The sequence below is a fragment of the Xiphophorus couchianus genome, chromosome 12, assembly GCF_001444195.1.
Source record: "Xiphophorus couchianus chromosome 12, X_couchianus-1.0, whole genome shotgun sequence".
Lineage (NCBI taxonomy): Eukaryota > Metazoa > Chordata > Actinopteri > Cyprinodontiformes > Poeciliidae > Xiphophorus > Xiphophorus couchianus.
This window is the reverse complement of record NC_040239.1, coordinates 11,799,974-11,825,712: the sequence shown is the minus strand read 5'-3', so window position 1 is coordinate 11,825,712 and position 25,739 is coordinate 11,799,974. Positions and strand designations below refer to the sequence as shown.

Genomic DNA, 25,739 nt, shown 5'->3' with positions numbered 1-25,739 from the left:
CTTCAATATATTTTGTTTGGATATTATTTCATAAACAAGCACAAAGTATTAAATACATGTGAAGTGAAAGGAAAAGGTGATGTCCCTAAATAAAATCAAGTTAATCAACTGGCTTTCACAAGGCACCTTATTCATAAATAGAGATACTGAACCTCAGTAAAGCTACATCTACTCTATGAGAGTAGATAGCTTTACTGCTAGAGAACATCAGTGAACAAGCAGCTTTGTTAAAACGAAGAAACGGGACAGGCCAGGAATAAAGCTCTAGAGAACGTTAAAGTAAAGCTATAAAGGTTATAAAACAATATCACTTTGAGCATATCAAAGAACACAGTTTGATCCATTATTTGAAAATGGAGAAGGTATTTCAAACCATTCCAGTCCGAAGCTTTTCAACTGAACTGACAAGGCAAGCAGGAGAAGTATTTATCAGAATAACACTAAGAGACTCAGTAACTCTGCAAGGTCAGAAGAGACAATATGTTGATAAAGGTCATCATTATTTATGCACAAAACTGCCTATTATGCAAGAGATAGGAAAAGACAGCCATTGTCCCAAAAAGAAGTTGCATTCACACAAGTCATGTAGGGGAATATTGGTAAAAAAAAAAAAAAGGAGCTCTGGGTTGATAAGACCAAAACTTACATGCAAAGTGCTACATGTAGTGGAGGAAAACTAACACAGTACATCACTCTAAATAAAGTATCCCCATAATAAACCCTGGTGGTGACAGCACCATCCCGTGGAATGATTGTCCTTAGTAAAATTGACCTGTCTACTCTGGAGGCAAACCTGTTTGAGGCAGCAAAAGACTTAAGGCTGAGGCAGAGGTTCGCCTTACAGGTCAGCAGCAACCCTATAGCCAGAACTACAAAGGAAAGATTCAGATCAATGCATTTGTTCTTCAGAATGGAAAAATTCAGGCCTGAATTCAATTGTGCTTCTTTTGTGGGAAGAAATTTAACTTCAACGAATCTCGCCATCCAATCTGAGTGATCTATATGTAATGCGCAAAAACAATGGGTGAAGATAAGAGTTTCTAGATGAAGATCTGTAGTTGCAATTGCCATGAAAGGTGGTCTTCAAAGTCTTGACTAAGAAGGGCAAAACACAAATGTGAACCACATCTTTCAGGTTTCTACTCATGAAAAACTTAGTAAATCACAAACTGTTTTCCTTTAACTTCTGAATCAATTACTACTTTATGTTAGTCAATTTCAGTTATTCAATTTATCGGTTTATTTGACAAGGACATTGTACAATAACAATGATTTCTGCAAATAAAACGGTTACAGGAGTTCAAGTACTCTTTGCAAGGCAGCTTAAATGCATTATGTTTTGCAATTCAAAGTGCAGCATTTCCACTTACCCATACATTAGGTCCAGTAATCCAAACATGAACACTTAATTTTAATTATTAAAATGATGTTGATAGTGTAAAGAGCCTCACTTTTGTTTGAATAACACACTAACCCGCATCTGTAGGGAGGGGCTGCTTTGCATTGCTTACCTTCTGGATCTTACTGTGTGGCTAGACATGTGAAGCTAAAAGGAATGCAACTTTAAAAACAATAAAAAAAGTAACCACCTTGGGGATGTTTTTCTAAATTGTCTATAAACTTGGCCAAAACTATGCTGGTAAACCAGGATGTGTGCATGCAGAACCTCTATCTCGTGCATGTGTTCTCAGCTGCCCCTCTCCATCCTCTGTGAGTAAGTCTAAAAAGGCTGGCCTTTGAACTGCTCTGAAAGTGATCCATGCCGTATGGACAGAGCAGATGTGGCCTAACCTGATTTGGTTTCAATACTTCCCCACAGGAAGTTCACAAAGCCAGCAGGTCCTCCTTTGTTATGTTAGTAATTTTTCCTCAGAGGGCCACTGGAGCCTTATGTTTTTTTCCCTTACAGTTGTTGCTATATAATTAGCTTTTTTCAATTTTACCTAAACTGTTTCACAGATTATTCAATGTTTCAGCAGCAGATAAATGTCATCCTGTTCAGTATCCTGCAGGAAAATTCACTTGTCTGTTATTCAAGTCTTGTGTACCATTAGACTGTAATCATCCTGTTTTTGCAGCTATTTTGCCACACTTATGGTCTACATAATGAAGTATATTGACCACTAAAAAAAACACAATTTGTGTTTTATTTCACAGATGTTCAAATTCTTCATTTTTTCCTGAAAGGAAATTAAACAAAACACTTGATTTTCTTTATTCATAGCCTTTTGGTTCTAAAATTCAGAAGTGAGATGGTGTTCCAGTGATTGCTAGTAAATCAGAGCTCCTGATACCGACAAAAAAACAACAACAACAAAACCTTGATTCTTTCATTTACCATATTCTGAAAAAGCTTATTTTATTAGACCCAACATCTGGGTTTATTGCTAACTTCTAACATTTGAAGTGGGCGTAAAAGTTGTTCTTTATAAGCTCTAAAATAAATGAACGCTTTATTTACAGGAATTTAAAGTATTGGTTCGACAGAATGTGATGATGAAAGGCTAAAACTCTGAAAAAAGGTGAAATTAGGGTTGCTTGTTAATATTTGTAGTTTTCAAAGCTAATGGACTACATTGCCCATCAGCCAACGTATACATCATATCCTATCACGAGTGAAGACTTGTGCTGCATTCAGGGCCTCTTTGGTATACTGTAGCACGGATTTCCTAAAATTGAAGTCGTTCACAGCATTTTGACACTAACGCACCACCTCTGTTAAAGCTCACAACATTTTCATTGATACATGTTACAAAGTTATGGAAGGCATACGTAAGCGCACATTATCAAACAAAATACAAGAAACGCTCATAATTTAAAAAAAAGTAAAGACGAGTTGCTTTTTTCCCTTTTTGGGGAAATGTCTTGAACGCCTCAAACGTTGAAACGGTTTAAGTGAAACAGGGAGGAGCTGGTGGTTATTATCGCGGATGTGAACACACATTTATGCACTTTGGTGAGTTAATTTATTTATTGTATTGGATTTTAAACCATTATTACCATTGTGAAATCTTAAATAGATCATATTTTCTCATGTTGCAATGCTTCTTGACCGAAAGTCAGTGATTTTGCTTTCGAAAGATGGGGCCTTGCAGATTGGCCTTATTAGCTTCAATAGTAGCCGCAATGCAAATGTGAAACAATTTTTCATCAAATCAATAAAATCCATAGTCAGTCTTTATAACGGAGATGATTTTTTGTCGGTTTTGGGTTGTTGGTTGGAGATTTAATCCAGTGTAATAGAACCGCTCGGCTTTTGATAAGTAAATGCTAGCAGCCACGTAGGATCATGCTAGTTAGCAAATGGTCATCATGTGTTTTCTGAACATTAGCAGGAAGCTGGTGGATAAAAATTGCATGCATACATATACTAAGGCCCGGTCAGGTTCAATAAGCAAAGTTATTCAACTTCTCTTTAGGAAGACTAATTTTTCCTGATTTTACGGTAGTATCATGATAATACAAACTATTAACTATGCATTCTTCTTTAATATTTATTTGAATAAGCTGTAAATAAAAGCAGCTAGAAGTAAAAGAAAATGGCTTGGTCCAACTCAATTGACATTGTTAGAGGGACGGAAGTAAAGCACAGAATACATAAAATAATAATCATTACGAAGATAAAATAATTAAAAAAAACACGAACAGCATAGAATATGAACAAGACGTGATTTTAAAACAGACAGTGAAGTAGCCTGTTTGATGTGCAGCTTTAAGTCGTTCCACATTTTAAAAGCGTGCTTCCCCGCTAGCTTCCGCTTGTTTCAGGCAGACTCAGCAGCTGCTTATCAGCTGACATGGATGAGCAGGAGGGAGTGTTGATAGTTCAGCAGCTGGGAAAGGTAGCAAGGGGCAAGACCACGGAGAGCTTTGAAAACAAATACAACAATTTTAAAATGCAGGAGTGAGGCTAAAATGAGAGGAATGTTCTCATATTACCACCACCAAATAATAATAGTAATAAGAAGAAAAAAAAACCCATCCCACAGCAATTTGTACTGTCTGTAGCTGGGTAATATAGGAATCGCTAACCCACACATAAAGTGCCTGTAAAGTAATCCAGTCACCTATGAAAGCATAGATTACTGTCTCAAAGTCCTTCCTAGATACAGCTTTCTTTATTTTGGCCAACTCCCTTAACTGATAAAAACTCTGACCGTCAAATTCAAGGTCAGCCTCCACTTCAACCCCAAGTTTACTAATGTACTGTTGCACCTTGACTTGCTTATCAAAACTGCTTTCTAAATGTTAGGTTAGGTGTGATGAATATCTCTGTTTTCTGTTTAATCCTGTTCAGAATCAGATGGAGGAACAGGGCCTGTGGTTAGGGGTGTGAGGGTGAGCTGTGCAGCACACCTGACTCAGTTTGCCTGTCCCTCATAGTGGGACAAACTTCTAATTACTACTAATTCTAGGTTAAAAACTGACATTCTTTCAAATTTGACATTTTTAATTTCTGTAAAGTCATAGTCTGGAAGCAGTAAGGCTTTATTGCTCGTTTTATTACGTCATATTATGTTATTGATAAAATTTTACTGACTGCCTCTCATTGAGGATTAGAACAAAGAACCTGTTAATCCTCGTTTCTTTCTTTTTTTTTTCACAAAGACGTTTTGCAAATCTAAATTCACTTAAACTGGTTGTCAACATGTGTAACTTTGCCAGCTTGATTCTCAGGTGAAACCAAACATTTGAGCACACAGACCGACACTATTTAATTTGCAGTTAATCTCAACAAGATACGGATTATAAACATATTTCTAGTCATGCTTTGTGTGTAGATTTCCTGTTAATGAATAAATCACGGTTCTGCTTATCTATAAACTGCTTTTCATTTATTTTGTTGAGCATATTTGGTCGTTATACAGAGTCCTGGAAAAAAGTGTCCATAAAACATTTTTAGATTTTTGTTATGACACTAACATTGACTTCAATGTGTTTTACTGGAATTTAATGTGACAAACCAGCACAAAATGGTGCATAATTGTGAAGCAAAAGGTTCCATGGTTTTTCAAACATTACAACAAAACAAAAGTGTGAAAAGTGAGGCTTGCATTTGTATTCATCCTCTGTAAATTAACATCTGCAAGTCTTTGTAAGCATGTCTTTTAATAGCTTTGCATATCTAAAGAGTGATACTTTTGCATATTTTTCTTTGCAAAACAGCCTGAGCTCAGCCAGACTGAAAGGACATGCTCACACACAAATCAGGGCTTTCCAACTCCAGTCTCCTCGGAAGCTGCTGTGTGAAAACTTTTAGGTGCTTCGCTGCTCCGGTGCTTAATTGATTACTGCGGAGGCTTGATAATGAGTCGGTTATTTGATTCAGGTGGATTGGGACAGGGATGCATCTGAAAATTGCATTCGGTGTTAAATTTGGTGTCATCTAAGATCACCTTCTTCCACATGCTTGCATGACTGAACTGAGCACTGAGCTCGGCATATTGCTTTATAATCTAATCCTGCTTTAAACTTCATTTGTGCACAAATGTATTTATTTTTTTCCATTTTTGATTTTACTCCTCTTCTTAGGAGTAAGAAGAGGAGTGCTACTTCATATTTGTCTATTAATGAAATCCCAGTAAAATATATTAAAGTTTGTTGTGGAAAGCTGGTTATGTGTATTTGTTGCTCTCAGCTGCTCACGGTCGTCTCTGTTTCAGGTTTGAGTTGACGCTGGCCGTTGCTGAGCAGGATGATTGATGTGCGAGCATGGGCAGAGTATGTTGTGGAGTGGGCTGCCAAAGACCCCTACGGTTTCCTCACCACCGTCATATTGGCTCTGACCCCTCTGTTCATCGCCAGCGCGCTGCTGTCCTGGAAACTGGCCAAGATGATCGAGGCACGTGACCGCGAACAAAAGAGAAAGCAGAAGCGTCAGGAAAACATAAACAAGGCCAAGAGGAAGAAAGACTGAAGGCGCCGGAGGAACGGGGGGGTCGCGATGGGGGGATGAAGGAACCGAGCGAGCTCGTCCCAGCCCTACTGTCAACATCGGGCTGCTACGCCTCATGTCCAAGAGGAAGGACGCTGGCCCCTTGGACTTGACAGTGGACAGTGCTGTCCCTGTGGGACTCTGGTCAGCAGGAGCCCGGTGGTCCCCTGGTTCACTTTTTCTACAGAGATCTCTGGTTTTATCTGTGCAGCAGCTAAAACGTTGCATTCCATATTAACATCCCTGGTCTCCTGAATTAACATGATAATAATGATGATGATGATTATTGGAAGATATCTTGTATGAGTTACTTGCTACCAAAACTCAAACTTTCTGATCAATAAAATGTTCATGGTTAATAGAATTAAATGCCTTTAATAATTGGTTCTTTTGATCCTGTACATCACAGATCTGAATGAAGATATACTTTGAAAAATATTTCTAAATAAATCCAGGTGGAGATAAAATCGAGAGGAGCTTCCTGTATGTGTTTGATGACGGAGATAATTTTATTTCTGACTTTTAAAGGTTCTGATACTGTGTTTGCGTTAACTGCCCTGACCACTCTATTTTTATTTTATTTTCTTAAGGAGAATATAAAAAGAAAACCGTTTTGTACCAAAGGATAGTGAATGAATTAAGTTATCCCCATTTATGCATCAAAATAAATATCTTTAACCTTTACCTGAATATCAAACTAAAAAAAGAGGTTCTTACTTAAAAGCTGTAGAAGTGTTTGACAGAAAGCGATGGCAGTTTTTAGTTTTGATATATGAAAAAGGAAAGAGCTTACATTTGTTGTATTGTTTGACCTGTGGCAATTAGCAGAACATATTTTGATTTCTGTATTTTGAGTTTTAATTGAGCTAAATTTGGCCTGTTGTTAAAACCCTGTGAACTCTCCCTTCAATATTTGTATCACAACAGCTATTGTCTAAAAAGTAAACCAGAAATCATCTTGAAGATTGAATATGAAAAACTACGGAATTTTAAAACAGAAGATTTATAAGAACCTGTCCAGATGGCTTCAGGACAAGCAGCTGTAATGGATGGATGGATGAAAATCTTTCAAACAATGAATATTGGAGAAATCTAAACCTAACAATATTTAGTACCACCACCCTTTGCCTTCAAAACCGAATCAGTTCTACATTTTTGCACGGCTTTTGGTTGTTCCAAAACCTCATTCAGACGATTCCAGTTCAGCAAAAAACTTTGTTAATCAGCTATCAATTAAAATCAGTTTTCCTGAAACCTTCATGGCACTTTGTCTTGAGGACCAGTGCTGAAAAACACTGCAATATTTCATGAGTTGCTCAGCTAAAGTTGAATTTACTTAATTCTAAATTTTTTAACCCATAATATCTTGATATAAGCAATTATTAAAACATTCATGTTTTTATAAATTGAACTGTCCATTTCATGCTTTTAGCACATTCATTTTGCACATCAGCTGCTTTATTTTCGTGATATTTATTTGTATTAATTGCCCCTGTCCTTTTTGTCATTATAGCACAGAAGCCTATCAGTTATGATAAAAAAGGGGAAACCAGACAATGTTTAAAACAATTTTATTTTAAAAATCCAAACCTTTTTTAAAATAATTATTTCTTGCACTTGTCTTTAGAAACCAAAACAGCGAGGTGTGTATCTGTCGTCAGTTTTTAAGTTGGCAAACTTTATTTTTGTATCTTTAGGCAACATTTCTAAAAGAATACATGCATCTCCAACTGCAGTTATTTTTCCAATTGGATTCTCTGTTGAATTTTGACAGAAATCTGCTGGAATGAATGAAAGGATTGCTCATGAAATTATAATGAAATATTATTGTATGTTCTGGTAGTAGAAATGTGGAGACCATTTGTTTAAATCAGATTCATCAATATAATTATACAACTCCACTTGCCCTGATTTGATCACTTTGATAAATCTCATTGTGTCTGTTGTGGTTCGCTGTCCCTTCTTTCTGTTTTTTAACATCTATAAAGCATTGTGTTGCACCTGAGTGTAAGAAAAGTGCTCTATAAATAAAATCTGATAGAATGACTGATTCTATCAACCAGTTTTAAAGTAAAATCACACTAATGTTTTTCAGGCTTTCGTTAAACCTGAAAACAGATCATTCTATATTTAGTTAAAGTCTTCAATTTGATAACAGAAACTCTTCCATAGAAGAGTTTCAATCCTAAACAAAGTACTCACTGCTAACGTTTGGACTGTATTTTACTTTGCACTGCCTCATGTCTCAGTCTCTGTGGAGGTCTCGAGCTATTTCTTTGACGTGGGCAACCAGGAACCGGGCTGGAACTTGTTTGCAGTGCTGGTTGGCTCCTCGCTGAGCTCCTCCTTGCCAAAGATGGCGGTGGATGCGTGGCCCTTGGCCACAGTCCTGGCAGGAGTCGCCACTAGGCCTTCCTCGTAGTCTTTAGCCTGTAGTGCCAGATCTTTCTCCTCCAGCTCCATCGCCTTCAGCTTGACCTCGTTCCTCTGGGACTCGTGCATCATCAGCTCCTGAGTAACAAACCACATACGTTTACGTTCTTTACACTGATTATCAGGAACGTTTAAACACTTCTAAAATCTTATAGAAATAAAAAGCAACGTAAAATCACTTTCACCGTCTCGGAATGTAATGACGTCTCAGCTGATAATGACAGGTCAGGCAAAACATTATGACCACTGACCGACGTGTGACATGAATTAGACCGATTCATCTTGACACCTGTTAGTGGATGGAATATATAGGGCAGTAATGTTGTGCTCAAAGTTTCTGTGTTAGAAGGTAAAACAGGGAATGGGAAGGAGGGGAGCTGATATGGAGGGTGGAGAGTTCGCAGTCTGCAGCGATTTGTATCTATCGAGAATAAAGTCCAAACCTTGAGAGATCTGGGCTGCTTTAGCAGCAAACCTGGGACCTATATATGACAAAGTCATAATGTCATGCTTCGTAGGTGCATAATAAATACATTCAGACTGATTAAATGAGGAAATTATGAAGTAATTTAGATTTTTTTTTTTTTTTTAGTCTGTGGGTTTAGTCTTGGTAAACTGAACCCACAGACTAGGGTTAGTCTGCTAACCCACAGACTAACCCACAGACTTGCTGCAGCAACTGCAGTTGCTGCAGTTCACGGGCAGAAGCAATCCCAATTACTTAGAACGTTACTACTTTAAATAGGATACAAGGCTATCCAAGATGTTTACGTCTCTATTTTAGGAACAAAACTAAAAGTTTAATAATCTGAACATTTAAAAAAAAAAATCTTATAACTTTTTGTTGTATGACTTGGAAAAAAATATTCATTAAATGCAAAAATAACACATTATAAAATAAATGTAATGTTCCTTGAAATTTTCTTTTGACATGACTCAACAAGTGCTACTATTTATTTTAGCTTTAATTCCCATTATCATTCTTCTTATAAGAGAAAAACAAAAAACTCAAGCATCTGGCATATGTATCTTGACACTATTCATTCATTTTCATCATAAAACAAATATCTGGGTTGGTTAAAGTGCTGAGCTTCCAACTTCTAAGAAAATGAGAGCACAAAAACGCTGCAGAAAATCAGAATAGTGACCACAAGATAACTGGCCAGAACATTCAAATGAAAGCAATGATAGCTTCCCTCCTTAATGAAGAACCTCTCTTTATTGTTGGAGCATCTGATTCGCACTTGTCCAAATCAGAGGAGAAATAAAGTTTTAATCCAGTCCTTGCATGAACAGCTGTTTCTGTTGAGCCAGAAGTGCAACTTTCCATTAACCTGCAGCGACATAATAACCACTGCTTAAAACTGTAGCACTTGGAACAGATTGGTAAACTGAAAGGACAGGAGGCATTTATACTGCATTATCGGAAACCAATTTAAATCCTGGAAACGCTTATAAAATGAACAGTCCACTGGTGGAATAGTTACCCACTTGAGCCCTGCATCTAGTGTTCACAGTGATGTTAGCCTTGCCCTGGCTGCGGGAGCCAAAGAGGAAGGGAGGACTGGGCATGATGCTGTTGTGTGCTGGCAAAACTGAAGGACTGGAAAATAAAAAAAAAATAAAAAAACAGGGAGATCTATGGCCAAAAAGATCTGCTTTGGGGAGGGAGACAAACATACTGAGCTGCTTTTCCAGCCTGTTAATGACAGGATTTAATCCAATCAATTTATGTCGATTTGGACCAGGAAAAGAGGGAGCGTGACAAGGGGCAGGGTAATGTGCTGGGAGTGGAGCCTTGGCCGCATCGCCGCCGTCCAGCTGTCGATGGCAGCTATTGGGCAGAAGTAAGGCAGAAAATTGGAAGAGAATGTTCTGGCAAAAAGAAAGGCAGGAGATGGCACCGGCTACTGGCAGGGACAGAGGACGGGGGGGACAGAGAGAGTGCCTGAGCACCGGCCTTCCAAGGGATTTCCTATAGGCCCACATTTTCCCAGCCAAATAATTTCCAGCATTCTCGCATTTAAAGAGCAATAAACCCAGAGAGAGGAGCAGGAGTGTGTGTGTGTGTGTGGGGGGGGGGTGGGGGGTGGGGAGACAAAAACTGCACGCTTTCACCATTCCCGTCTCAGAGAGTGCCAGAAATAAAATACAAAAAGCCGAGATGGAGGCTTCTGTTGGAAAAAGAGAACGTAAACTGGGACACGGTGTCAGTGAGCCTCCTTGTTCGGAGGCTGTTTCTGCTCTCAGTCTCACCATCAAGGCACTTCAGCTGCTGTTTATTTTAACACCTGTCCCCTAAAGTTCCTGGATTCAGTACGATAAAACAAATCAAAGCTTTTTCTTTCCAGCTTTGCTTCTTTCGTTCCCTTGGAACTAGTCCCCCAGAGTCCAACCATCAGCACAGCGGGGAAACTGTGGGGTGGGAGGAGTGGGGAGAGTGTACCTCGATGGAGGGAGGCTCCTTCCGTCTACCTCGGATCCAAGCTGCAAGGAGAGAAGAGAGGAAGAAGGAAAAAAAAAACACAAGAGTGAGAACACCCACACGAACATACGCTGCACAAACAAAACCTGCAGTCATATTTAAAGGCTGCAGCTCCGGCATCACTGAGGAAGCCTCCATGCTTGCTGGGGACTGATACACAGCTTTTGATTTACTTGGTCTCGTTTTATCTGACTTTGTAAACCCAAAGCGCCCAGAACTACTGTGCCTTGCAACAAGATTCTTCTTATCGCTTGAATGTTTTTCTCACATTTAGTGGACAACAAATGTCTGCGTTTCATTGGGATTAGATAAGACGTTCCAACACAAAGTGGCTCATAATTGTGAAGTGGAGGGGAATTTATAAGCTTAAACTTTTACAAATGAAAATCTGAAGTATGTTGTGCAATTGCATTCAGACTTCTTTGAATCAACACTTTGGAGAATCATCTTTTGTTGTAATTTACATAATGCTCTCCTGTCCTAGCCGGCTAGTTTAGGGTGGCCATGTCTTGTTAGGTTTGACGTTGTACTGTTTTGGATGATGAACTGATCAAACCTTTGAAACAAGTTCAAAGTTTAACATTTATAACACATTCCTGCCTTAGATGTCACCAGAGCTCCATCCCTGAAACAGTCTGCTCCTGTTTCTCCACATTGCTGTTATTCACAGATGGACTTTATGTATTATGAAGTTGATTTTTGAATGCAGTAGGTTGAACTGTTTTTCTATTCAGCTGCGTCAGAGTAAAAGGGAAGTGAACACAAATACATACCACACTGTCCAGATCACATAAAAAAAAACATTAATCCATGTTTATCAGCCACAAAAACTCCCCAACCAAAAACATGAAAATTTGTAGATGTAGAGTGGTGCAATGTGGAAAATTATTCAACTTTATAAAGAAGTTTATAGTTCATGATAAATACAAGACATCCGTTCGGATTTTGTGTTGGCAGAACCGGGTCAGCGAGACATGTCCATCGTCCTTGATCTTCAGATTTTAAAGCACATGCTGTGTCACTCCTCATACACACCTCCATCCCTCCCTCCACTCCTGAGCAGAACTCTCTCCATCACATCTCTTTTCCCTCCCTCTGTTGATGAAGAGCTATTCAGGCTGAGCTGGCTGCACAGCAGAGCAGGTTAAAGGGAGCCAGAAAAAGAGAGAGAGAGGAGAAAGAGAGAGGGAGAGAGATTTTGCAACTCTTGCTCCAGCTAGCATGGGGATTCTGGGCCTCTTTTATCCATTTCTTATTTGCATCCTGATGAAAATGCATGAGGGATGGGGCGAGGCAGGATGAGGGGGTTTAAGGTGGATAAAGCCAGTCTGAGACACAGGGAACAGTTTGTATCCAGTTGTAAGAAACACTTTTTTATGGTACGGTTGTATAACGCCGGCAGAAGGCATCTTTGATAAACTCATTCCCAGCCCCCATTCCATCTTGCAAGATGAAGGGAAAGAAAAAAAAAAGAAAACTATTGGATTAGCCAAGGTCCCAGAAGATGAAGCCATGGATCTGTCATTCTCTTTTATTTTAGCTCCTTTTTTTGTTTAAAATTAGTGATAAGTACAATATGCGGCACAGATTCTGCAGCCCAAACGTACCTTCCCACTCTATCGGAATGCTGCCCTCCATATATTCATACTCTGCAGGATTGGCTGCCTCCACCATCCGCTTGGCACGGATCTGCCTCCCTGGAAAGGGAAAAAAAAAAGTATATAAAAAATAAAAAGACAGCAAGTGTGATTTGATGGAGGCGCTCGCCAATGTTGCACACCAAATGCAAAGGGAAATAAACACAAAGTAGTCCAGGCACAATGTTCTCCAGACACACAGACAAATCCACGCGGGGATGACAGCGCTGTGACAGGCCATGGATGATTACCTCGCGGCCCTCGGGCCCTTCTCCTCAGATCTCGCTGAGTGGCTCCAAATCTGGGCTAAGCCTTTATGCAAATGGGCTTTTCCTTTAACCCAACCAACCACGGCCCCCCTCCACCGGCTACCTCTTCCAATCACAGCGCCCTGGTTAACAATGCCCTCCAAAATCAACATCAAGCACAGCAGGAGACAAAAGAGGTCAGATATCAGAGGGAACAGCAGAGGCACGAGCTGCTTGGAATATTAAGCGTTCCTTCTCCCTATCTGTATACAGCACGACGCTCGCTGGCAGCAAGGCCACTGCCAATTATTTTGGTCAAATCTGCTGATTAGACAAGTTTGGCTGGCACACAGTGACATGGAGACGGTGACCGAAGGAGGGGAGGGGGAACCACAGAGAGACAGGAGAAGAAAGAGCCCACTTTTTGCCGTGTCGTCTTCACATGAGTCGTGTTCAGAAATAACAAGTTCTGTGTTTCCATAGTTTCTCTCCTCACAGGTAGTCAGATGTCTATCTGAGAAAGGACGAGGCGATGAGGGAGGAGGAAGAAGCAGGGAGGCAGCAAGAGTGAGAAAGAGAGAGAGCGTGATGATGCATGGCAAACATGGCTTGAAGAAGAAAAATGTATGGGCAAAGAAAACAACACGCTCCAAAACACAGACAATCTGTCAGGATTCCATCACAGTCTCTCCGCAGCTCACTGGACACGGACAAATGGATGCAAGCAGCGCCATGCGCACCGCAGACTGATGGCCTTAATGTTTACTTCAGCCATAACATATAGCTCTGGCACTGAGATGGATAAACGATGGCCCTCCAAAGTGACGAAGCGAGTTCTGTTCACGGCCCTTGGTTCCCCATTGAAAATCAGCGCCTGTGTGCTGTTCTGTAATTATGTCTTGTGAGGATGATTCTTTTCCACACTCCATCCAGTCCGTACAGTAATCAGGTCAGCTAATTAGGCTAGTAATGCTTTAGTTCTGCCTTGGTTCCCACTAGGTTGTCACAAAAGGCCCCTCGCAGGCTCCGGCTCAGCACGCAGATGGATTTCGCCGATATCCAAACACCAGATTTCACCTGTTCTGCTAAACTACAGCAAAAAGGAGAAAAATGAACAATGTGATCCTTCAATTAGCTAGCAAAACCCAATCTTAGATGTCTCTCGGGAAAATGCTTCCTTGAAATTCTCCCAAGATGGCACGGCAAAGACAACTGCCTGCAAACAAAAGGCTGCGATTCTCTAGGCAATACTAACTAAGGCGTTTAACAGGTATGCTAATTATAAACAGATCATATCCATATTTGCATCAGGAGTGGGTGGCAGCAGAATGAAATGGAAAATTGCATTAAAGTCCCCACATGCAATGTGCTTAGCGAGCTAATGCCTAAATAATAAGCATAAAGAGAGGAGCTTACCTTTCTCTGTCTCCTCTGTGTTTCTCCCTCCCCTCCTATTCCTCCCTTCCTGTTTGACGCCGACATGCTTCCACTCCTGTAGCGATGATTTTGCAGCATGACTAAACCCCACTTCCAGTACAGGTTTTATCCCTGGATTTTAGTGACAAATACTGTTTGTACATCCATTCTGGATCCTCCCATCATGTTTGTGATGGACAAACAGTGTTGTACAAACAGTATTTATTTGGATTTGCATTTTCCCCAACCACAAAGCTGTGAGTTGGGAAAGGCTTAATACAGAGTTGGGTTTATAAAACAATATTGGGTGCTTTCATATCTTGAGCTCAACCAGCAGTGTATATAGTTGAAAATAAACAGGAAAAGGTTTTCACAAAAGTCATGTAAGGGACACTGCAAACATGTGGGAGACGGTTCTCTAATCAGATGAGACCAAGACGGCTCTTTTTGTCCTTTCATGCAACCCCCCCCCCAAAAAAAAACCATAAACACTATACATCAACCTGAAAAATTTGTCACAATGGAACATGGTGGAGGAAGCGCCATGCTGTGTAAAAGGTAGGCATAGTTTAAACGAAGATAAGTGTAGCTAAACTGGATTGGAGGGCTAAACTGTCTTGCTGGAAGGTAATCCAGCAAGACAACCGGCCAAAACATCCTGAGAATCTTTGCTAAGTTATAAAACTGAAGTTCATAGAAGCTCACCATTCAACCTGCCTGACCTTCAGATGTTCTGCAAAAGAAAGATTTTGCAAAAAACTTTTCTTCCAGATGTGCAACGCTGATAGACGAACCTGAAAAGACTTGCAGTTGTAACTGCAGCCAAAGGTGGTTCTACAAAAATAATGACGCAGGGGACTGAATACAAATGTACACTTGTTTCAGATTTATTTGTGAAACTTCTTTTTCACAGCTGAGAACTACTTTCTGTTGGTCTGTCACACTAAATCCCAGTGAAAATCCCAGTGAAATACACTGCTATAGCTTGTAAAGTGAGTAAGTTAAAGGAGAAGTTAAAGTGAGTGCAAAGGGTTTTGCACATCTTTTCATCTATCCACAACTTAAAAAGTTACTAAGGTCAGACCATACTGTAATGAGTTTTTTCAAGGTTGCTTCCCAGAACCAGTGAATTTGCATTTAAAGGTTTTAAAAACAGCATATTACAGAGGAAGTTGTGCCCAGGATTTTTAAATGTGACTCACTGAGTTTTGCCTCTTCATGTTTCTGGATCACATCTGATTAATCAAAAGAATCCAAAATCTAATAAATGAATAAATTTTAATATCTAAATATTAATATTGCATGTTTTGATGGTAGAATAACTTCATCCTGCCACATCCAGTCATCAGTATGTAATCTGTCTGCTCCACAGTTCTTTCTCCACCTTGAGTAAGACACCCAGAGAGGTATGAAGGGTGTTAGGAGCTCACAATCTCAGCGGGTCCCCTTGTGACACGTCTGCCTTCTCATCACTCACTAGGAGAAAGCCTATTTACTAGTCAAATACACACCTGTACACACACACACCAACACACAACTGGCTAGAGAGCAAGGCAGATTAACCTGAGGGACAGGAGCGAGGACGCTGCCTCTTTACCGTGAAGGACAAACGCAGCACCGCCTTGGAGAGGAGGGGGAGGGTCCAGCGGCAGGGAGGAATGAAATCCCACGGCATAAATATTCATGAGCCATCTCACCTGTCTGAGCACAACTCATCTGTGAGGCTGGCTGTGAATCCTGGGGGAGGGGAGAGGAAAAGGAAGGCAGGGAGGGAGGAAAGAAGGAAGGATGGAAGCGGAGGAGCAGGATGGGTGAGGGGGTTGCCGTGGCAGCCGTACCTCAACCCTTCCCAATCGTTAAAATAAAACATGATGCGCTCCGAGGGCTGCTCTTTGAACCCTGAACACACCCCACTAAACTCCATCACCTGCTTCAACACGCAAACCCCTCACTCCCCCTTTCTCCCCCCAACAATCTCACACATCAGCTCCCAGGTGAGTACCGCTGGGGGCGGCCCGAGAGGTTGTTCACCTCCACAATGTCATCCCCGGCATCTTCATGCCATCTCTTTTGCTGCGTCTTGTTTTTTTGTTGTTTTTTTTCTGGCAGAGAAAGATGTCAGGGGAAAACACGTCGCTCAACAACGGCGGAAGACATTCCTTAAAACACACTCTGCACCAGACCACAACAGGTGGACTCTGTCACACCCTCCCTTTATCACCGCACTAACATCTACAGCTTAAAAACACCGTGTTCATTTGTGTTGTACCAGAATGCAACATCCCACTCCAATCAGACCTTGCTCACCTAGTCTTTACCCTTGTCATCGTCCAACTGGCACAGCTCTCAGACATAACCTTTACCAGATACATAAATTACCTTTTGGATGCAAATGACCACTTCTACAGAGGAACACAAACAACTTGATAAGAAATTTTCTTGCAGGACAGAAAATTTCCTGCAAGAATTTATGTCCTGAAAACTGCAAGACAGAAAATGTCTTGCAGGGAAATTTCCTGCAAGAAATTTATGTGTAGGAATTTGCACAGCTGGAATTCCGTACAAATTCCTACATAGCTCACAGGAAAAAAATATGAAGAAAAAAAAACTACAATAAGGGACTGTTTTTTAAGGAAACTTTGTTGTAAGTACAGGAGTTCATGATGCTTCCCAAAAACGTGGTTTGTTCCTGTTGCTTCTTCTTACACCATAAAGCTCATCAGCACGGCCACTTTGGCGTTTCATAGGCAGTTGTGATAGTTTCCATACCAAATGGAGATATGAGCGGTCCTTTCCAATTTGTCAACAAAAAAAAAAACAGTAAGGAGAAAACATTGGTGGGGCTGAAAAACATTGGGATAATAGAACAAAAAAACTACTGCAGGACTTGGCAAGTTGCATCAAATTAACAGATACTTTCTGTGATGAAGGGGGCAAGGTCAGAGACGAAACTAGAAACAAGCAGCATGATTGTCAAGCACTGCTTACATGACAGTCATTCTGTCGCAAACTTGGGATGTTATGTGTTAACATTTTACAGTCAAACGATTGTGGTCCAAACTTTATGACATCTAAAACTGTCTAAAAACCTATAATTTCCCTTAATAAATTAAATAGGTCTGTATAACTTTGGGATTTTTTTGTTCCCTAATATTTGCTTTGATTTTTATAAGCTGCTTCCTTAATAAACTTTTGTTGACTCATGTTTATTTTTAATTCTGTCATTAAACACAAACACGGTGACGTTACTGTGTGGTAATTAACATATTGCTTAGTTTGACACATTTTTCTGAATGGGCTTGCACGCTTTTTAGTTTTACTTGTAGTTTTTCTGACTCACCCCGTCTCGTACCCGCTCACTTTTCTCGGGACTCCGGTTAGTTGAAATGGCGCTATTTATAACCTCGATGGAGAGGGGCGGGCCAAGGAGAACCGAGGGATTTAATTGGATAAGTCCAATGTCCGCCAATGAAATCAACCAATGGGCTGTCGCGGTCGATAAAAATTATATTTGATATATGTTTTTGTTAAATTATAACAGGCTAGGTTCATCCTATATACATCAGTCTGTAGTCCAGTCAGCCACTGCTACCCTGGACAGAAGTTCAAACTGAATGTAGCTTTTTTGCTCAAATTGTCAACCCACCACAGTGGCGGGTACGTTGCTCCAATTTACACGCCACTTCATACTTTTACCCGCATTTGGCCGGTGGCGGGTGCTAATTTCGACCCCTGGATTAAAGGCCTCTCCAAACCAAGCTCCTGGGCTGAATTTCAACCCCAGCTTGCTCTTGACTAAGTATAATTTCTGGATCTAGACTCCTCTGAATCACCCACTGATTGAGTTATTTTGACCATTTGGATTTCCTGAAACTGTAAGCAGCAATTTCCAAAGTGAAGAATGAGGCAGCAGTTTTAGTGCATGTTTGTTATAATACAGTTACATAATATGAAGAAAACATGCAATTGTGATATTGCAAGGACCATATTGGTTGTGATAAACCCACATTTTTCTCACTCTTAATGAGAGTTGGCCCCTACTCAGGTCCGGTTGTCCAGAGCAGTCAAAGCTCAACCAATAGACTAGATATACCCTAGTGGTATGCCGAGCGTGAATATGTTAAATTGCTTGCTGATTGTGATTACTAATGGACACAGTGATCTAGAGATAAGCACTGATTTTAAATATTGTGCAACTTTTTTTTTTTTAAAAAGGGGAGAAAACTCTAAATAAGAACTTTTAGTGTTAAAAGCATCCATCTGCAATGTCGCAATCTCTCAATAGAGAGCAGCATTCTCAGCCAGACTGGGAAGGTTTTGGGCTCAGTGTTGGGACAAAAAGAAAAGCAAAAATAAAAATAAGCCTCCTTGACAGAGCGGGCCTGTCAGGTCGCATTCAGCCAAGTATATTTATCTCCAGCTGAGCCTTGTGTGGGGAATGGGTGAATGCCTGTATCATAACAGACAGCCTTATGAAGATGGAGAGATCCAATGAGCATCACTGATACATAGGGGTGACGATGCACCGATAAGGACACCCTCTTTTCTCCCTCCCAATCTCTTTTCCAGGAGGGGAAAAAAATAATCATGGAAGGCATGTGTGAAGCCTGTAACCATGGTTACCCATTATACTGAAGCCTAGTGATGTGGGATGAGGTTTAGAAGGAAAATGCCAGTCATTGTTTTCTGCCAGTTCTACAGAGAGGAGGAGCTTGAGAGTAAAGTAATGATCAGTTTAATTTATCAGACGCTTTCCTGTTTCCAAAGAGGTTTGAGCAATTTATGATAGAATGTAGGAGAATTGTTAATTTAAAATACAAACACCAATTTAATCTGTTTGTTACCATATACCTAAAGGCGGGCAGACATAAAGGTGGCAGTGATCCTTAGGATCGCTCTATCTGAGACCACCCATCCTTACTAAGTTACTCACCAACTCCTAAATGGCTTGTAAAAGGAACTACGGTAAGGCAGGAAGTCAGAATCCTTTGTGAGGCTTTGGAGCGGTCTGGAACCCCCTTTCCTTTCCTTTCCTCTCCTCCCTCCACACCTCCTCTGAGGCCCATGTGCATGTTGTTCACAAACCTAGCTGTCCACCCCTTTCTGTTCACCTCCAATCCTCCATGCTCCCTCCATTCCTTTCCCTCCATTACATCTTCAAAAACCACCACTCTCTCACCATTAACCTATCGCTACCACCTCTCTTTCCCCCTCCACATATCCACCTACTCATTTTACCCTGTCAGAAATCCTCCTTTCACTTTTACTCCATCCATTCTTCCCTCCACTCCACTCTATAATTTCACCCCAATATGTCAGCACCTTCTTTGTTCTTTGTCACTCATTCCATGTACGCCATCTTCTTTCTTCCACCCTCCAATAGTTTCCCCTGGTCTTATCTTTTCTCCTTTCCTTTTCCACTTTGCCTGATTTCTCTCTGCCTGTCTGCTTTATTAAAATATTCTGACTTGAATAAGCAGTGGCAGGCTCCAGGAGCCGTCTGCTGCTGTGCCTTACCTGTCTGTCAGTCTTCCAGGTTGAGTTTCTGACCGACAAAGAGTCCTCGGGTGTCAAAACACATCTAGGCTAGCAGAATGTGATTATTTTTACATTAAAGCTCTGGTTCCTTTTCTTTGTAAATCATACAGTAAACATAGGATAGAAAAAAGAACAAAAAAACCATAATAAATTACATTTCTGAGTATCTTATCTGGATTTTGTATGATATACTGACACAAAGTAGACTATATGTCAGTATATATATTAGATTAAAGTAGGCTGACTATGTTCAAGCTCAGTCAGCCTAATTGGAGAGCATATGTAAATATCAATTTTCAATTGACTTTACCTTCATCAGTATTAAACTTGCTGTTGTCTTTAAAAGGTTTTCTTTATAACTGCTATGTATTCACCTCTATCTGTTTTCTCAACAACTATGATCGGTTTCCCTGATTCCTCTGAATAAATCCACCCAAACACCATGTTGCTACACCTGCCATGTTTCACAGTAAAGATGGAGATGTCAAGGCATAGAGTTAGTTTTTTTTTTTTTCCAAATAGCATTTTGCTTAAAGGTTTAGTATTCGGTTCAGGAAAACTGGACAGTGGAACTGTTGGTAATGGTGCTGCCTTGCCTGGTCCTGGATTCGAATCCCAGTCTTTCTGGGATGTGTTGTTCTTTCCAGGAACTCTGACTTTCCCCCACAGTCCACAAACATGACTGTTAGTTAATTGGTCTCTCCAAATTGCCCTTAAATAAGAGTGTGTGGTTGTTTGTCCTGTGTGTCTCTCTGTGTCCTGTGATGGATTTTCGACCTGTCCAGGGTGTGCCCTGCCTTTCTCTCAACAATAACTTTTTTTTCTTCCCACCCTTTCATAAAGACATAAAGATTTCTGGACTGGACATTTAACAGACTGATTCAATTTTGTTGTGCTTTCTTGCTAAATGACGATATAGAAATTCGAATTCTATCAGTATAAGCATACAGTGATGTCTTGATAGGCAATGTCAGACTCTTTACATTTTAAGATGACAGATTGAACAGTGCGGTGTGAGACATTCAAAGCGTAGCACTTTGCTTATAGCATAACCCAGCTTTAACCTTCACCACAAATTTATCCCTGACCCTTGTCTTAGTGATGACCTTTGTGGCCCTATCAGAATATTTGGGCAATCAGAGGAAGTCTGAAGGCAGTTGGTTGCACTGGATTTTATTTAGAGTTTCTAAGAGTAAATAGGGCTTAATTTTTTTTTTACTTTTTTCTTGGGGAAAATAATATTTGAAAGCCATGCATGGTTTTACATTAACTTCACCCTTTCGCACAACTTTATGTTGATCCTATTACATGAAATCTTAATAAGTTCCATTGATATTTGTTGTTCTAGGGTGAGAAAATGTAGAAGAGTTCCAACGAGAACGGAAACTCCTGTAAGGCACTGTATATCTCCAGCTGCACTGCAGATAGGCAGCAGTTAATGGACCTCCAAAACACTTGAACCCCCATTGCTGGATCAGAGCCCATTTGGGTTGTTCCGCCATTGAAAATAAATGCGGCCACTCTCTCATTTTCAGCATCTATTTCTTCAAATGCCTTTTTAATGAACAAGCGAAGTCACTCCATGATGAGCCACAAGACACGCATGCAAATATGCTCTTGGCAGGGCGCACAGAGCTAGATGAGCTAGACCCTATAATGATTAAAGAACCTTCATTTAAACCCCCACGCGTTGCATCGCCGCTGATCAATTAGCATAATTTACAGTGGCGGTTCTGGACACTGACGCTCCTGTAAACACTGACTCGGTGTCCTATGGCGGGATAGACCTTCCTTCATCACACCCAGGGGATGACTTGTGGCAGAATGAACAGCCATTTGGACCCTCGTCTCTTTCCGCTGTGAGTCTTTGGGTGGAAATATGAGGCTTGAATCAACGCTCTGATGACACACAGCCATCTGTTGTTGTGTTAAGTGTGTTAGGGCATGAAGTGGGGAGAAAACGCACAGCAAATGATATTTTTCCCCTCCCTCCCCTCTACTTTCTTTAAAAATACAAATTTGAGGTGTGCAGCTGTCATGGTGCATTAACAGATGCACTAATGCCAAAGAACACACCTCCTTCCTCGGCCCCCAAGAGTCGCCCCGTCCTGAAAATAGCAGAACTGAGTACTTTTTCACTTCATAGAACCAAGCTGGGGATACTAATAAATAATAGACAAAGAGAGAGAGAGGAGATAGTGATAGGACGACAAGTCAATGCTTCTTTTCTCTCCAGCCTGCGTGGCACACCTCTGAAGAACCTCTGAATCTCTTCCATTCTCCACACAGCAAAAGAGGACCAATAGATTAAAACTGCATGGCACACACACACACACTCACATACACACACACACACAGCTAAAACGAACAGCGCTAAAAATACATCCCTTTCACTGAGACATGAAAGGAAACTGCCTTTCCCCTGTCCGGTATTGAGCAGCCATTGATTCCAAGACAAAGGCTACACCTCCTCAAAGAGGTAAGAAAAAATAGCAATCATACAGGCAATTATTTTCAAATGTGCCTGCAGCAGCCGATAATGTCAGCGTGCCTCTCACTTCCCTAAATAAAAAAAAGGGAAGGGAAGGGAAGGCGGGCGTCGGGGCTCCGGGTCTGGCTGCTGAAGACGAATGAGCCCATCCAGAGAGCGCTCAGGCTTTCATCTGGGCAGCGTGACACGGTGCCCCCATGCAGAGTGAGGCAGAGCTGGGCCTGGGGGACTGACGCGCACATAAAAAAAGACGGGGGAGAATATAGATTCTCAGCTCAGCACAGTGAAAACGGCGACAAGGCAAAGACCTTCTAAGACCAGTGGCCACATTGTCAGCAGCTCTCTTGTAGGCGAGACTCACAGGAACCCCGCAGCCTGCAGAGCAGCTCTTTCTGTGAGCTCTTTAAAGCTGCTGGACCAGAAGCTGAGATTCGCTTTCCTTCCCTCTCTCTCCCGCTATAAGTCCCCGTTATACCCATGCCCTTTCATTTTGATGAGGAGCAACATCTGAGGATAGGGATTTAGAAGGCTCTCTGCTGGGTCTATCTCTCTGTGCTAGTGTTTTGAATAGAATCTTTGCTGGACTTACTTCAAAGGGGGAAAAAATGTAGAGGCAGAAGTACAAGGGGAAGGGCAACAAATAAAAGCACAACCCAAATAGAAGTTGTTGAAATCAAATCAGACAAATGCACATAAAACAAACAGAAAAACGTTTTCCTATCATGGCAGCCATTATAGTCCTAACACGAAGTCTACCTCTGGCTCATAGAATTGCTTACGCCCCAGTTTTCAAAAGTTAACGGCTGGAGAGAGGTAGAAAATGGAAGCAGCTAAGCATGGATAAATGTGGAGAGATGGACAAATGGGTAGACAGAGCAGGGAGACAAAAGAGAGAGAGAAACTCCTCACCTATTTCGAGCAAAACGTATGCGCTTGAGTGAAAAGCCCTGTGGTCTGTGCCTCCAGGCCCTGAGCCCATGCTTGGCCTATCAGTTTGAGATCAAAAGCTAGCTGCTGCAAGACATATGGACTGAATAATGCATATGATTTAGTTCCACAAGGTTGAATGTAGACAAAAGGATGCAACACTTGCTTTCTATGTTTATTATAAATGCAAATACAAGCATTTATTTGTGCCCGCCTGCTGCTTACTGTTGTTTATCTCAACAGTATTTTTTTTAATTATTATTTTACATAGACCAGCTAGCCTATCAGCAGTTGTGAGTCTTAGCGATGGGACAGTGCATACATTACCTTGTAAGCATGCTAGAGAGCAGCTTTTCTGATGTCTCATTTGAATAGGTTGACAGGCAGAGGTGGAGGAGCTGCCTTGTAATGAATTATAAATACGATGCGGGTGAAAGATTCCCCCGCAAAAACTGCTGAGAAAAGGTGAACCAAAAAAATAAATTAAATTAAATAAAGTCACGTTCAGGCAGAAGAAAAAAAAAAAGCAGAAGCTTAACCTGCAAGAGGTGAATCCTTCCACAGCAAAACAGACGATGCAAAGATAATGGCTTCATTTCTTCTGCAGGGAATGCATTCATGTCATTCTCTGTTGCTCTGACAACAGAGCAAACTCCACTCAGTCATATTAATTATGGCAACAACATTTTCTTCTAAACTGGCTAGAAATGGGTGACTGAAAGATACAAAAGCCATGCTCTTTCACTTGGGATTTAAAGAGTATGTACAGTGCCTTGCAAAATCATTTTTATGTGATAAAGCAACACAGAGTTGTGCAGAATTTTGAATCAGAAGAAAAATAAGATATTGCTTTCCATATTTATTTATAAAACCAGGACTGGTATGCATGGGCATCCGGCCATATTTCGTAGATTCTGTTGTGATCACAGCGGCATGTTCTTTGGGGTGTATCTCTACTAGGTTTGCACATTTGGAGATGGAAATTTTCTCATTTTTCTTTGAAAAATAAACAAACCTGTGTCAGATTGGATGAAGACCGTGAACATCCATGTTCAAGACTCGCAACAGACTCTCAAACAGGAAGTTTGAGAATCTATAGTTCCTGGATTTTATTGAGGGATTTTTTTTTTTTTTTACATTAATATGCATTAAACCATTTCATTATAGCTTTGAGTTTATGTTTAGAGTTGTTGTCTTTGCACCTCTTTTGAAATATCTAAAAGTTGCTGCCCTGCACCTGAAGAGGAAAGCACTCCCAAAGCATGACACTCCAACTACTGTGTGTCACACTAGAACTAGTGTGTACTAGCTAATGTACAGTGCTGTTTTTCTGTAACACAAATTGTTCTGAATGTTTAATTTTGGCTTCACTTGACCGTGGCACCTTCATCCACATGTTTGCCTTGATAGAACAGCTGTATTTATGCAGCTGTATCTATACTGACACTGAGTGACTTTCTGAAGGCCAATGGTTGTGCTGGACTTTATCTAAACCAAAATGGAGTGGATTGCAATTGTATACTACTTTTAACATTCGTCATTTATGGATTGTTTTGATAACCACATAACATTGTCCTTCCATTTTGCAAATTTAGCACAACTCTGTGTTGGTTAGTCACATAACATTCCAATAAAATTCATGTTTTCAAGAGGAATGAATAGTTTTGCCAGCCACAGTGGATATCCAGTTACTTTTAAATGCATTGTCTTGTTTTTGAAAATAATGTAACAGTCTAAGCTGCAACATATCTCAAACTACAACAAAGAACTCTATTAATGCCAACAAACATTCAATCACTGTGTTGTGGTTGGCATGATCAGTGTCTTTAAACTCAATTTCAGTTTGGAAAGACTCACCCTACTTCTCGCAATAGAGTTTGGAAGCCCTGTCATATTCCAATGGACACAGTTCTCCTGAATGGAGTGAGTGATACCAGTTTTCAGCAGGGCCTCCTTATAAATAATAATCAGACGCAGAACTGCCGCTTGGCTGCTATTTGGACTGTTCCACCATCTAGCGGCGATAATTGAGTACTACAAAGGTAAAACGGTAAGGACAGAACGATTCAGGGCAAGGGAAATGTCATAATCTACAGTAAACAAGAGAACAATGCCACATTAATGCGAATGAAGAACTTAGATATCTACAATTGTTGTTTCTAACTTCGTAAGAATTAATTGAAAGTTGGATAATAAAAATGGAGCAGAAACTACAGAAGCTTAGGTAACAGACCACGACCTACGTTGTATGATTCGGTGTCAGGGCGTATTAAAAACTTTACCGAACGGTTTCCAAAGTTGACTTCATATGTCTGCATGTGTAAGTTTTACACTTGAAATCAGGACAAGCTAATTTTAACAAAAGTGTTGATAGACTACCTGTCCACGTCTTCTGTTCGGGAATAGAGTAATATTTATTCCCCAAGTGATCTGTCCCGACATGTTCACGTACTATTCCAAAGCTTCGCCGTAGGAGGCCAGCAATCCTGCTCATTTTTGGAGGACACCCCGAGAATTCTGGAGAGCAATGGTTTATCTGGTGACAGTTTTCTGCCTTCTCTTACAGCTTCACTTTACGGCGAGCATCCCGTTTCGTGATTGGTCAGCCACATTGCTCCAACCAATCACA

General features: G+C 40.7%; 2 protein-coding genes across 2 annotated transcripts; one reads left to right on the top strand and one right to left on the bottom strand.

The window, feature by feature from the left end:
* Positions 1-2,811: 2,811 nt before the first annotated feature.
* On the top strand, positions 2,812-6,406 carry smim15 (small integral membrane protein 15). Its single transcript, XM_028033083.1, has 2 exons — positions 2,812-2,956; positions 5,664-6,406. Exon 2 carries the CDS (start codon positions 5,696-5,698, stop codon positions 5,915-5,917), a length of 222 nt encoding a protein of 73 aa, XP_027888884.1. The 5' UTR covers positions 2,812-2,956; positions 5,664-5,695; the 3' UTR covers positions 5,918-6,406.
* Positions 6,407-7,489: 1,083 nt separating this feature from the next.
* Positions 7,490-25,697, bottom strand: ndufaf2 (NADH:ubiquinone oxidoreductase complex assembly factor 2). Its single transcript, XM_028033081.1, has 4 exons — positions 25,490-25,697; positions 12,461-12,550; positions 10,815-10,855; positions 7,490-8,446 (listed from the first exon to the last, which is right to left on the bottom strand). Exons 1-4 carry the CDS (start codon positions 25,602-25,604, stop codon positions 8,204-8,206), a joined length of 489 nt encoding a protein of 162 aa, XP_027888882.1. The 5' UTR covers positions 25,605-25,697; the 3' UTR covers positions 7,490-8,203.
* Between the last annotated feature and the right edge of the window lie 42 nt (positions 25,698-25,739).

Excerpts from the sequence above, each read along its gene's own strand:
- smim15 (XM_028033083.1), top strand. The coding sequence starts at position 5,696 with ATGATTGATGTGCGAGCATGGGCAGAGTATGTTGTGGAGTGGGCTGCC.
- ndufaf2 (XM_028033081.1), bottom strand. The coding sequence starts at position 25,604 with ATGAGCAGGATTGCTGGCCTCCTACGGCGAAGCTTTGGAATAGTACGT. Across the intron at positions 12,551-25,489 it reads CGAACAGAAGACGTGGACAG|GGAGGCAGATCCGTGCCAAG; the intron begins GTAGTCTATCAA and ends TTCCCTTTCCAG. Across the intron at positions 10,856-12,460 it reads CATTCCGATAGAGTGGGAAG|CTTGGATCCGAGGTAGACGG; the intron begins GTACGTTTGGGC and ends CTCTCCTTGCAG.